This window comes from Rhamphochromis longiceps, linkage group LG20 (genome assembly GCF_057381845.1).
Source record: "Rhamphochromis longiceps isolate RC_006_pf linkage group LG20, R_longiceps_female_GT1.1, whole genome shotgun sequence".
Taxonomy (NCBI): Eukaryota; Metazoa; Chordata; class Actinopteri; order Cichliformes; family Cichlidae; genus Rhamphochromis; species Rhamphochromis longiceps.
In genome coordinates, this window is record NC_140576.1 from 26,682,200 (window position 1) to 26,697,121 (window position 14,922).

Genomic DNA, 14,922 nt, shown 5'->3' on the forward strand with positions numbered 1-14,922 from the left:
TCTATTCTCCCCACCCACATCTCTTTCAACGTAATCCCGGAAGACACGGCATCATTCCCAGGAGAAGTAGTAAATGTCACAGATTACCTCTACGCCGCTGCTTCTGTGCCCGTTCTCTCTGGTTATTCCACAGAAATATTCAAAAAGATAAATCCAAGCAGGATGACTTTGACTAGGATGAATTCTGCTTTTCTTGCTCCATCCAAACCATCCATGGATCATCCAGCTGTCTGTGAGCAAGTGCTAGCTCCCAGCTTGCAAACTCATTCAGGCAGGCAGCTAGTAGGCAGCTGCCGTTTTTCTTCAAAGCTCCACAAGCAGAGCAAATTAGAGGTCCAGCCCAGCTTAGAGGCTAAGCCAATGTGAGCTATTCACACTCCAGTTCCTGTCTGAGGCCAATGGCTGCAGCCCCACAGCCCCTTGCATACTCCCGCCCACTATAAAAATAGTTCTAAAAACACAACCAATTTGCCATATAAAACTGTGCTCATCACTTACATGATGGACAAAATAGACAAATGCACTACTCAATTAACCAGTTACGATATAAAAAAGAAAAGCCCTCAAGGACATTATGAGGTTTGGTCCATTTTTAATATGTCATGTAGTTAATGCACCAGTCGGGCAATAATCTGGGTGCAATTTGACAACAACTATGGCTTTATCATGAGTAAGGGAGTGTTGATCCAAACTCTGATACCGTAATCTGAAGATTGATTTTATCTGATTGTAGAGATTTTGAGCCACAGTCATGGTCACTGCTTGCAGGAACTGGCTAGCTAGAATGTAGACTAGCTGGCCACCACAGCAGATCCAAATCATCACGAGACAGACAGACACAGACTAGTCTTCATGATCACAACAAAGAATCCTTGTTCAGCCAGTTTATTTACACAATTTAGTTCATTGAACTCAAAAAGTTCAAAAGAGGTGTCATTGTCACACACAACACTAACAGCTAACCAGCTAGCTTGACTGCCAGCTAGTCAAAAATATTCTCTAAACACACAAGCTTTTTTTTCCTTCATGTGAGGCAAAGGGCTCTACTTTTGCTGAAGTACGAGTCTAGTCTGAGCATGCAGGGAGTGCAATCACCCCGAGCTAAACTGAGAGAACTACAGTACATGAATACTTCTACAGTTAAAGAACAAGCTAGTGGTTCAATAATCAGGGCCTGATCACCTTAACTTGACCCGAGTGACTGAGACTAGCCTCTCAACGGTTTTCACATCCTTACTTGAGTATTCACACGATCAAAGCATGGCCGTCTTACATGGATGAGCTTGATGAGGAAAGCAGAATGAGGATTTTAAATAACAATAACATTACTGTGAGCCTCACTTTATATTCATGATCACAGTGGTTCTTCAGCAGTATTGATTAAGTTGATGTAAGACCAGGCTCAGAGTACAGTTTGTTCTTACCTCCAAGTGCAGAAATAAAAAGAGAAACAGAGGTTGTGCTTTGACAATGGTAATTCTGAATAGTGTGCCATAAGAAAAGGGCCTGAAGGAAATTGTCAGTAACAAAACAACATAGGACCATAGCCTCCAGGGCTGACTTTCACCCACTTGCCAATCACAGTGACAAACAAGGAAGAAGATCTGCAGTTCTTTTGTAGATTTGAAAATTGGTTCTGTTATTTACTCTAATAGTAGGAAATGATAGTCTTTTGTGACTGTATCTGCAAAATGTACTAAAAACAAACACCACATGCATTAAACATAAACCTCACAAAGTCCTTGAACACAGAGGCTGCACCTGTCCTCATGCATCATTACTATGCAAAAACACATATTTGCCCAGCTTCCTCAGTGAGCTTAGAAGCCATCATTTTTCCTTCCTCTGCCTTTTCTAGAGAGAATTGTGTGTTAACGCAGCTGATATTTGGTCACGAAAGAAATATGAACCGTGTGTATGTGAAAAGAAGGCAAACAGAAGCTGGGGCCCACTCATCCGTTACAAGAATGAATGGCCATCATTAGCATGAGGCTCCCCAGCAGCACCCTGCAATGCAGCGACACACACAATGGCGAGTGCCACGCTTCCCCCTGCCGTTCCCCCAGAGAAGCCCTTTTGTTTGAGCAGCATCTGGACCTGACCTCCATGTATTCAAGGCTGATGACCCCCCTCTCCATTCCCTCTCAGCTCCTCATATCTTCTCTTCTCTCCTGTAGTAACCCCTTCTTAAAAACCTGCTCTGCCTCTAGAGCAGCCCCCTCCTCCTTCCTCTCGTATACCTTGTCCGTTCATCACATACAGATGCCCCCCCTCCTTCTTCTAGCTAAAGAGAGCAGCCATCTCTTGCTTCTTGAAGAGAAGGTCTGTGTATTAGTGGGCCTTATACAAAGCCTGCAGGGTGAATTAGAAAACCAAAGAGGAAAAAGCACCAGGGCTACTGGCCATCTGTCCCTCTGGGTTGGACGTGCCTGCTCCAAGTGTGCCTGCCCCCCCTCTTTCCCTCACATAATTCCCACCCCTACCCCCACCTTCCCTGATTCCCTTAGCCTATATACACAGCATCAACCACACACACACTACCATGCATACATCACAGGCTTTGGATTGTGGATGATGGTGAGAGCGAAAAAAAAGAAGGAGCGAATAAGGATAGAATAAGGAGCTGCCACTTGCCTGGATGCAGAGAGAGCCCGGAGCCAACAAATCAACCCGTAATCCCTTTCTTTGTGTGAACGGCAAACAGAGAAATTTGTCTCCCACAATGACTTCCCCAAGATCGGCAGTGGAGTGGAAAACAAGGAAGCGAGGGAGTGAAAGATAGCAAGGAGGGGAGGGAGAAAGAGAGAGAGAGAGCAGGAGATGGTGGGTGAGAGCAGTAGAGGCAGGGACACGGTGGGAGCAGCTAGAGTGTGACAGAGAGAGACTGAGGAAGGCAGCAGCCACCGCCGAGCCACAGGAACGCTGACACTCACAGGAGGATTTGATGTGAAGAGAGGAGAATGACAGAGTGAGGGAGCAGAGAGAGAGAGCAACGGAGGGAGGGAGAGATCAGGTGGGGGAGGGAAGATTGGTTCACTCTGTTGCTCAAAACGCTGAGATAACCCTCATCCGCAAGCAGCAGCTGTAGATGTGAGAGAGAAATGAATCCCACGAGAGAGCAACTTGTCTATCAATTGTGACATTTGCTGCACATGATAACAATGGCCATCTGTATCAGCGGGGATATGCGGGAGAAGAGGGTGGGTTGAGGCAGAGGTGCTCTTACTATAAACACACAAACACACACACACAAGCCCAAAAGCAAAAAGAAATACCTCAGATAGTGTCAGCGCTAAAGGCACCTGTTCGAGTCAACCAAGTGGAGTGGGAGCAACACATGTACCCAGGAAAGGGGGAGGAGACACGAGAGACACAGACAAAGGAAGCACAGGGCTGAGAAGTGTGTCCTTTATTTGACTGCTTTTGTTATTCTGCCTTGTCATGCTAAGACTATATTTGCATGTGTGCGTCTGTTTGTGGTAGAGACACTATAAAGGAGGTGGCAGGGATAGTAAGTCACTAAAGAGTGAGCAGACGGAACAGGAAAAGGGAGAAAGGGGGTAAACAATATAAACGTTTCAATGTTATATACACACACACACACACACACACACACACACACACACACACACACACACACACACACACAGTGTTGTGCCCCAAAAAGGGCCACAAGACAATATGTCTGTGTGTCTTTGTGTGTCTTTCCAGCTGCTTACTATATAGCAGCGGGATAGTCTTTGGAACAATAGGTTGGGGTTCGAATCCTGGTCAAACCATGCATCCAGTAAGGAGCTTGAGGCTAAAACCCCAACCCTACCTTGGAAGATGATCAAGAGATGCAACTAAAGTCATACTGGTTCAGTTGTTACCCAGCTTAGCAAGGTATTGGAGAACCATCAAATACTGATGAGAGGTGGGCTAGTGGAACAAGTCACGGACAAGGAGTTAATGGAATGCTACTATCCAAGTCGAGCCAAGCCATATCATGTTACAATGCATGTACTATGGATAAGTGGAAGGCAAACATCCACATTGACCTGGTAGCTCAATGCTATAACGTCAGTGTAAGAAAGCTACTATTGAAGCTGAAGATCCAAAGTACAGAACAATATGAACAGTAGTGAGCAGTGTGGACATAATGAGCTGACCCTGATAGACTGGAGTAGTCTAGTTGAGCTACGTAATGCCCACCTAACTGCTGTAGCAGTAGCATCTGCTGAGCTGAGAATGAACGATGTGGCCAAGGTTGTCATGGTCCTGGGTCGAGCGACCCAGTGTTTGAGTTTTATGTATCTTTTGTATTTATTTGTGCCTTAGCTTAGTTCACCTAGTTAATTTCTAGATTGCTGTTTAGTCTTGTTCCTTAGTTGTTTATGTAATCTCCCCCTGTACTAAGTCTCCCTGGTTCATGCGTCATGTCTGCGTGGTTATGTTTAGTTCATGTCATGTCTAATCTCCATGTTTCCTGTTTTACTTTGAAAGTCTGTATTCAATGTCAGTGTTGTATTCATAGTTATGGTTTCCTGTGTCTTCATAGTTTTTTCCTAGTTTTACTTTCCCAGTTTAGTCATAGTTTAGTTTGTCACTGCATTTCTGCCTTGTCTGCACTCCTTGTCACCAGTCACAATAAAGGCTCGCTTTCAGTTAAGTTTACTCCAGTCTACTCTCGTGTGTTCGCACCTGGGTCCACCGCATGGTCTGCCTCCTCAGACCGTGACAAAGGTAGCCACAAAACCAAGGACAAGACTCCCTGAGCTCACTGACAAAGTCCCAACAGACAAGAATGCGTTCAGATGTGAAACCACCTCCAGCCCTACTATCAGAATCACTGAAACCAATGAGCTCATACACAGTACTATCACAGTAGTCCTACAAACACTGGGGTATAAAATCAATGCATGTAGAGAAAGCCACCATCCCCATCTGTGGAGAAGGTGGTTGGAAATAAAATAAAAAAATAGCTGGTTAACAAGGGAGCAGACGTCACAAGAAAAAGGTCCTGGATGGATAATATATACAAAACTATATACATATCTAAGGATACCAGCCAAAAACTACCAGCCAAAGGCTAACAGGTCTGGACACCGTTTCAATATTTTCTTCAAACCAAATAAAGGAATTGAAAGAACATCCAATATAAGCAGCGACTGATTAGTAGTGGAAAATATTTTTGAGTGTAAGTGTCACATTATAGTATTGTTTTAAAATGACAAATTAATGATATGCCCAGTGAACGAGCAGTAGGGGATTTTAATCTATAGTAAATGTGTGAAGATATTGACGTCATGTGTCAAAAATTAGTCTGTAACATACTCTGTAATACTCAAAAAATTCAGATAAATGACAGATGTTTATGTCCCCTCAACAACGTACCCAGACAATTCATGAGATATACCTTACCAGTTCTGGGTTTAACCCCCTTTGCTTTCCAAAGTGCCTTCTTTGTGGTATATAACTTGTTGAATATATGTATATTCAACAATTTGCTAGAAACATTCCTTAGAGATTTTAGTCCATATTGACATGACAGCATCAAGTAGTTGCTGCAAACATGTTGGCTGCTCACCCATGATGCAAATTTCCTGTGCAAGATATCTGGTGACAGTGGAGGTCATTTGAGTACAGTGAAATCATTTTCATGTTGAAGAAACCAGTTTGATCTGTCTTGAGCTTTGTGACATTTTCTGCTGGAAGCAACCATTAGAAAATTGGCACACTGTGGCCATAAAGGGTTGGACGGGGTCAGTGACAATCGTCATCCAGGATGTGGTGTTTAAACAATGCTCAGCTGGTACTATGGGGCCCAAAATGTGCCAAGAAAATATCCCAAAACCATTACACCACTATCATCAGCCTGAATTTTTAATACAAGGCAGGTTGGATCCATACTTTCATGGTTAAATTCTGATCCTACCAGCTAGATGCAGAAGTAGAAGTAGACTCATACCAAGCAACATTTTCCAATTTTACATTTTCTTCTGCATACAGAAAGTGCAACAAGTGATTGTGCTACTGTTTGTTTTCCATCAGCTTAAAGCAGTCTGGCCATTCTCTTCTGAGGACAATACAAAATACTGTCGCCTTCTGGATATTTTTATGTTTTTCCAGTGTTTCTCTGCAAGCTCTATGGATGGTCCTGTGGGAAAATTCCAGTGGAGCGAAATATTCAGTCAAGCCCATCTGGCACCAACAATCTTTCAGAACTTAAAATCACCTTTCTTCCTCATTCAGATCTTTGCTTTGAACTACAACAGGTCATCTTGACCACGTCAAAATGCATTAGCTTGCTGCCATGTAATTGGCCGATTACATTATATTCAGCAAAGTGCCATGTCAGTATATATTATATTCGACTGCTATTATGACCGTTTCTCATATTTTTATCGGTCGTTTCAACAACCTTGACGCCAAACCAGCAAAACCAATAGCTTGGTTGATCAGTCTGTGTGTTTAGTAGAGGTGGGAATCACCATACATCCCACGATACGATATTATCACAATACTTAACGCACGATACGATATTATTGCAATTTTTAAAAATATTTTGCAATATTCAGATTCTGTACATAAAGGTAAACTTTATCAATATTCATTTTATCTAATATCAAAGTTTCACACTCAGTCTTTCTCTCATTTCAGTCAGTTTTATTGTTGACAAACTTGAACGGTTTGTATTACAGTCTAGTCCAACTTAACTGAATGCAACCATCTGGTACAATTATAGCTATTGTGAACTATGCAATTTATGAAAACTATGCAGCCCCTTCAGCAACTGAAGAATTTGAAAGTAAATTAAAACAAAATATAATTTTACATTAAATAAAAAAGTTTTAAACTTAATTAAAATAAAACATGTCTTAAATTAAAATAAGTAAACTGTCATGTTTATTGCTGCCAAAAAAAGAGTTAAACACATTTGGACAGTGAAGGAATGTCAGGATTCTTGCTCAGAAAAAGGAGCTGAACAACATGCTCTGAAGTCAGAGCATGTTCCATTCCACAAAAACTTTTTTTGTAACAAAATATCGATTTCTGCTGTCCCTGTATCGATACATTATTAGCAAACAAAATATCACGATACTACACAGTATCGATTTTTTTCCCCACCCCTAGTGTTTAGTGCTAATCACATGCTAAATTATTGTTGCAAATCTGGTAGATTACACCAGCTACATATCAGCATTACCAATGTGAACATGTTACTGGCTGTAGTGGCTCCACCAGGCACCCTTCAGTGTTCTTTTTTTTTTATTTATCTTTCACACAAACATAATTAAATAAAAAAATTGGCACATAATCTTGCTTTGATAATACCTTTATTCAAAGCATTTGTTTTCTAATCTGAGTACATAGTGACCAGTTCTGTCTTAGGCTTTTTTATTTATTTGCTAGTAACATTTACCCTAAGTGTTTCCACCATGCTCCAAAAAACTGACCAGCTGGGTTAGAGAGATTTTTATACAATATGAGCAGGAAATGGAAGAGTCCAACAGTGGACTGAAAACAGGGGATATGAAATTGGGAGGGAGACTTGAAAAAATCTATATAGATATATATTAGAAATATGATTATATCTGATATAAGTTAATCTTGATTTGTAAGAAATATTAGTTGACTGATGTTATTTTAAAGTTTTCTAAGTTTGTTCGTTGTTATTGTTTGGCTAAGTGCCCCACCCTTTTCTGTCTAACCTGTGTCTACATTAAATCCGTGTGCCTGAATTGTTAGGTGAAGTTAGATATATAAACCTAATCTCAGCTTGGGTTTTCTTTTGTTGAATTTATTTTGAGTTTTTGGATGTCTTTACACCATTTGGGATTTTGTGGACAGTGTTACAATTTTTCATTTAATTAAAAATGATTAAAAAAAAAATGCTTCTTACATATTTGCCCCATGTGCCTTACTGTTTGGTCCCTGACACTGATATTTAGTCCTGTTAACAGCTAAGTTTAGCTATGTAGAGGTTTGTTCTGTACACATTTGTTAGGAGAGTCTTTAAGGTCAATGACGGATCAGTTAAACACTGTATCACAAGTCATAAAAGCACAATATAAGAGCTCTAAAAACATTGAGAGTCTTTGAGAGAGAGCATACAAGGCACAGTCCTGCCTACATCTCACTCCTCACTGACCTTAGAGACTTAAACCAACCTTCATGATGACAATTCAGTTGCACTGGTACATTTCCTCTCTTGTGGATTTCATCAGTCAGCTATGATAAAAGTGCAGCCTCTTAATAAAAGCGCTCTTGTAAAAATAAAAACCAGTGTGCAATGACCCAAAGATTAATTTCTTGCAGTTAAAGACATCTTAAAAAGTTTTACTAAATCTGCCGACAGTTATCTCTAAAAAGGAAGTGATCTTTGTATCTCTATTTGTATCCACAATTTCTTAGGGAAAAAAAGTTAAAAAAAATAGAAACAAATCCTTGCAATCATTTGGGTCTCTCTTACACCACCTTACAGTAGCATTCTTTTGAAAATCTCTTGTTGTTTAGTTTTCGTTTTGATGTTTATGTCAGCACTGTCCTAGCACACAGGGGCCTCTCCATCATACAATGAACTTCGTAAGAGTCCAACATGCTCATCACATAATCGGACAGGAATCTATTTTCAATATATCAGAACATCATAATCCCAGGGAGGGCACCGGGTGAGGCTCAGAGAGGCAGATTTACCAGTCACATGGCTGAGAGTAAGAGAAAGACACCCAGAGATGGGGAGCAAAGAGCGAAAAGGCAAAGAACAAGAGAGTGACCCAGGGAGAGAAAAAAATCCATTAGACTAGAAGCCACATTTTATTAGGAAGCACTGCAATGCAAACACATGCAAACCAACACCAAGTCCCATTTCAGAGAAACAGGAGCGAGTGGTCATGGTGATGCTGATCTCTGTTGTGCCTGTTTAATTAATGTCTGTACATATCATAATCAGATAAAGTTCTCAGGGGGAAACATTAACATACACTTGCAAGCTGAAAACATCTACTGTGCTGCTTTGCTGAAACACTTAAGGCCTCAAGCCTCGTGGCCGACACAATTCAAGCTAAATGCTTTGGAAACACAAACGTGACATGAGTACAGTAGGAAAATGAACTGAGTAAAGCTGGGCTGTGTTACCCAGCCGCACATCCAACTGTTTGTGACGTAAGTGAGCCCAGCTGTGGAGTCTGGCACAGCGCGGAGTGTTTGGCTTGAGCCATGTTTTTTGTATCTTTCACAGTGATGTGAGACAGCTGCAAAAATGGTACTCTGGCGTGGTCAACACAAGTGGCTTTAATGGGCAGTAATGAGAAAAATGACAGCGAGTGTGTTTGAAAAATACATGTTTCCCCTTTCGCTGATTAGAAGCAAAGCTTGTGCGAATTTTAAATGATGACAAGAACATAAAGACTAACAGAATAATTTATATAAAAAAGGAAAGGATTAAATAAAAAAAGATGGTAAACAAGCCATAAAATAAGCCAGTGATGAAGAAATTATGTAAAAAACAAAAACAAAACCCAAACAACAAAAAGTAATACTCACAAGGCACAGCATGACGATACAGGTTGGCTCGGATTGTCTTCTGCAGTTCGTGGTCAGGAGAAGACTTCTGAAACCTCAAGCTCAGATAGTGCTTCAGATCCTTGTTGAGCTTGTGACCTGGAAAACATGGCCAGACAAAAACAGCTCAAATAAATAAACCTAAAAAAAGGACATCTTTTCACCGCTGACATGCTTTCATTCACCCTCAAGTAATGTCATGAAAGGCCACGACATTTCCATTGTTCAAATAGTGACAGAGGACCAGACCTTTCTCAGACAGTAAATAAACAATAACTTGTTACACATACATCTGATTCATAGTGAAGAATACAGTAAATATGTGATAATATTATCACATATTATCACAAGAGAATTAGTGGTGCTTACTATGGGGCTAATGTAAAAAAAGAGTTGGGGCCTTATAAACAGTTTGACTACAGCAGGGAAACACACACATTATGTACTAGGATGGTCCGTTTATTTGGGAAAGGTAGAGACTGAGGGAGGTTTGGGTAATTGTTTATAAGGCTGTCTGATTGGCTGGAATATTCATGCACACTCATCAACCATCCAATCAGGCGTGAGGATGCTGCTGGCTGAGTTTGAACAGAGCTCCGGCGCTCACAATGGGGCCAGATGGTCAGAGCTCGCTCTCACGCCAGGGTCTCATTTAGGACCATTTAATGATCTCCAAATATATCATCCATGTCTGGGAGAGCTGGCACGCAGTTCTTGGGGGAGGTGCCATGGCCTCCTGTCGGGATCAGTTCATAGTAGAGGAGTCTCTCCTTGATCTGTGCTTCCTGATGCCAGGGTCAGTGCCCTTACTGAGGATGTATTGTTTACTTTACAACTGATGGGACTTGGAGGGAATTTAACATTACAGTAACATAAAAAGGGCCAATTGTTCTGTCAACTGGGATCCAGCTGATCCATGAAGTGACTAACTACTGCTGACCTAAGCGATCAGTGTCAGTAGGGTATCTCTAATCTATGAATAAGATCAGTATGATTGTTTCCTGAATTAGTACACCTCCAAGGAGCAGGTCATACAGCACATATTTTTAACCTTCGTTTGACAACGACTAAGCAAAATTTAAAAGATAAAAGTTTGTTCAAGTTAATAGAATGGTTAATGGTTTGAGTTCAAATAAGAACTTCATAATGGTAGAGAGCAGTTAGACCTGGAAATGCCATAGCCGTAGAGTTTCAGTGAAGTACTTTTACTAAAACCCTTTAGTTTCAGTAAAGGCTTTTCAGGGTGGAGAAGTCTAAGCCAGGAAGGAGGCAGGAAGGTTTTCCAGTTTTGGAAAAAATTCTATTCAGAAGTAGGAAAAACATTACAAAAAAAGAGACAAAGCAGAATCATCAGAAGGAAAAAAAAACCCAAAACTACTGGTCATCTATCCTGAGGTTTCGTGTAACGTGACATCATCATCTGCCCCTCGTCACATCCACCCGACCACCCTCTACTTGGACACGACCATAAACACTTGAACACTGAAGTAAAACCAATAATGCAAGGCGCAGAGAATTAACAAAAAACATCTAAATCAAACATGAATAAAGAATGAGATTACAGTTGCAAAACAGTTTGTTTACACACAAATTTGAAGCTCTGTGAAAACAATATTAAAATAGAAGTTGAGAATAAGTTTACAGCGAAGATTCAGAAAGAGTGCTGGGCTAATAATACCACAGTGATTCTGCTCCTGGGTGTTTTCTGCCCTAAAACTGGAGACAGTGGCTAAGATTCTATGTTGTTGTATATTTCAGTTTCTGTGCACACACGTACACACACACACATGCACACACATAGCCCACCGTGTAATTCAGTGCAAGCAAAGCACAGTCAGGTAATTGTTACCTAGCAACCAGCCAGTGCTGACGACCATCATTACGGTCCCTGCTAGGCAAGCAGAAGTCAGATTGTAAGAGGAAAAACAGATACAACAGCATACTCTCTCAGACATGCAAGCACACACACACACACACACACACACATGCACACATCTTTTTGAATCACTGCATCCTTTGCTGTTTTCATGTCTGTAGCGATTTGATTTATACAAACAATGCTTCATCTAAAATAAGATGTGTTACACATACATTAGCGGGCGCCTTTACTGTCTTGTCAGTTTTGCTGGCTCAGATGCTTTCCCTGAGATTAGACCGCTGTCGGGAACAACCCCCCCTCCCACGGGTGTTACAGTTAGCAGAGGGTGGGCCGCCTAGGTGTCATGCTCCATCAATGAGAAAGTCATCAAATATTCAATATTTATGAGGATTATAGGCATGTGGATCACAGATTACCACTGCACCACTGTGGCATGCGTATGTGTGTGTGTGTGTGCATGCACTTTATATGCCGTTTATTTATATTCTACCTGAATTTTGAATTACAAATGCTGTTGTGCAAAGCAAATGAGCAAATGGTTTGGTGGTGAAGATGCAGCCTTCTGCAAGTTAAACTGTAAAATTAAAAAATATTTCTATAAAGATGTTGAACAAATAAGCACTCCTCTCATGGAAAATTCATGGTTTGATTTGATACATATTAGCCGTGTCACAATTTCTGATATATTTTTATTACAGCAAGAAAAAGGGGCCTTGGATTTTTTTTTTCAATTTCTTACCATGTTCAAGGACTTTAACTAAAACACAATTTTTTTTCTTGACCTATTTAAAGCGGTTTTCCAGCAGCATGTGACACAAAGCTTTAAAATGCAACAAAAACAACCAGATGTGGTGTAAAAAGTGGAGATAATATCTCAGCGACGACGGCGCTGCAGTGTTCCACAGATTTTTTGAACAATGGACATGGTGAATTGTTCAATTCACCATGAGCTGAATGGAGATCCCTGTATTGTGTACGCTAAGAGCGCTGTATTGTTACTGGGAATGTACTGGACATTCTCATACAGCTACTGCTAATCCACAACTAATCTCTCCTAAACACAGTCTTTATAATGCTGTTGTTCTTTTTTTGTTTTGTTTTTTAAAAAGGCACATACTACTACTGCACTGAACATATACATTTTTGATTTGATACCTTATAACATGGGAAAATGTTAATATCTGTGATGTAATGTGAAAAATACATTTATAGTGTAAAGTCTACAGAGTCATTGAATTCTGCACAGTAATCTGTCATATCCACTTGCACAAGTTCTACTTTGGTGTTGTTTTGGCTGGTTGTGTACCTCTCAATGATTCATAGATAATACAGAGAGAGATCCTGCAGCAGATTGAACTTTCTGGAAGAAAATTATGTGATTAAAAAAATGTGCAGCTTCCTTGAATCTGTGTTTGGTTTCTTCTCCTCCTGTAATAGTGCTGTTATTGAGGTTTTGTCAAAGTGGTGACACCTATTGTTCAGGAGAATACTGCAGCAAGTACCAACACTCTCAGTACTGATGTAACTGGTACAGAGCTGGTTGTGTTGGTGTTTGTGCATAATGCATCCAGTGTGGTGGGTATGAATGGCCCATAAGGAATGGGTGTCTCTTAATCAGGTTAAGAAAAGAAGATATGTAAGCAAGTAAAAACTGCTCTGGTAAAAGAAGAAGTCTAAAAACAAGAACCAAGGGCTTATGGAAGTGGAAAGTCAGAAATCTCGAGTTGCAATTGGAATTTTCAAATGGAACTTCCCAGTCAGAAAGTTGGAGAAACCCTTCCAACCCTGATTTGTCCACAGATCCAGGATGGCAGCAGTGCTAATAAACAGTAGCAAAACTGGGATGCTTGTACTCTTTACTAGGCCTGGTGTGCATTTTTTAAATCTATACATAAGCCACACACAGAGCAGTGACACAGGCTCCATCCATGAATGTGTTGCAGCTGCTACAGGAAAAAAAAAAAATAGAGGATCACAAGAAATAGTGCGTTCATCCTCTAAATGTTTGTACCAAAGGACATATTTACTTTGTAGTAGTTAATGACTGACTGACTAACATTGCTATCCTTACAGCAAAACTGCTTGGATAGTTAGGAATTTGAGGCGAGACAATGAATTAGTTAAAAGACAATGGTTAAATGCTTTTCCTCAAAGATCATATTTACAATAGTCACAGTTTTATTATGTAAAATATGAATATTTTCTGATCTTATCTTCTGTAATATAAAGTTATTATGGCATATTATCAAATTAATTACATATTATGATGCCTGTCTTACTTTAATAATGAATATCAGACCTTAGTTTTGGTAAACACGGGCAATATAGTAAGTATAAATGTCTTTCACGAACACATGCAGCCCAAAAAATGCCATACCATTTTGTCAGTGAAAATGACAGAGAATCTGTGTCTAAATGATAAGATAGATCCTTTAAGAAGTTGAAGAAGATATTCTTGATTTTCATAACAATCAAATCACTCCATCAGGGAAAAATCTGAGACACCAGAGACATTAGCGCTTTGAGAGATGGTTCTTGGGAGTTAGGATGTTTGTGAAGCTGGCTGGTAAAAGACTGTGTGTGACAGAGATTGGTGCTTTTCAAGTCTGATGAGGCAGAAGAGAGATGTGTGAATATGTAAGGGCCCCTGTCCTTTTCCAGATTGACAGAGAGCGCCGGAGAGAGATGGATTTAACCCAAATAAGAGTGGATTATACACATCCTCCATGCCTCCAGTCAGCATTACATAACCTTAAATCTAGTTATGCATCCCTGTCTCAATTTGGAAATGGAGGTGGAGGCTGGGGGACGCAGCATGTGCACTTAAACATCTAAAGAGATAGAGATTTACACATTCTCACATTTATTGACTTGACTGCGAAAGCAGAGATAAATACACACAAAATGCATCCACGTCGTGATCATGTGATGTTAATTGGAGAGGCTATCATAAGAGCTTGTCTTTAGAAGAGACATTTGAAGAGGATAAAAAGAAAATCTCATGCATTAAAACATGCTGGCCAGATGACAAGAGCACACAAACATATGGCCGTGACTGGCTAAAACATCAGCAGAAGACTGTGCAAAGCAGCTGCAGACTATAGTACCACAGAGCAGCTGTCGTCACTATGAGTCACTGCTACTGCGTGTCAATCAAGCGTGTGGAAATAAACATGCCATTCAAACCACAGGCTTAGGCATCCAAACACCAGCGGTGTTGTGGAGGTGTTTGTGATTGTTTTTTATGTAAAAGTAGTTAGCAGCTTTTGCCATCAGTTTTTAGGAAATATCCACCATATCAGTGTGTTTGCTGTCTGCCTGTGAAGCTCTGCTCAGCTGCTGATTGGGATTCATCTCCCATCCTAAAGCTCAACACTGCCCTCTGTGTCTCCAATCCTCATAGCCTGCAAGCCTGATTCCAGCAGATCCGTTACCATGGCAACACAGAGCCAACCTGCAAATGACATGAGCCATGTGTGGTCATTAGAGGATGCTGC

General features: G+C 40.6%; 1 protein-coding gene across 12 annotated transcripts in view; it reads right to left on the reverse strand.

Annotated features, from left to right (window-relative positions):
- LOC146645479 (membrane-associated guanylate kinase, WW and PDZ domain-containing protein 1-like) overlaps positions 1 to 14,922 on the reverse strand; it is an 88,356-nt gene that overhangs the window by 52,822 nt on the left and 20,612 nt on the right. For 10 of the 12 annotated variants that reach the window (XM_085394842.1, XM_085394847.1, XM_085394845.1 and 7 more), the window contains exon 2: positions 9,529 to 9,645. In XM_085394842.1, coding sequence (XP_085250968.1) covers positions 9,529 to 9,645 — 117 coding nt within the window. Of the gene's footprint in view, positions 1 to 87; positions 354 to 2,634; positions 2,948 to 9,528; positions 9,646 to 14,922 lie in introns of those variants that run through there. The other 2 variants (XM_085394850.1, XM_085394849.1) reach the window with 2 other exon arrangements.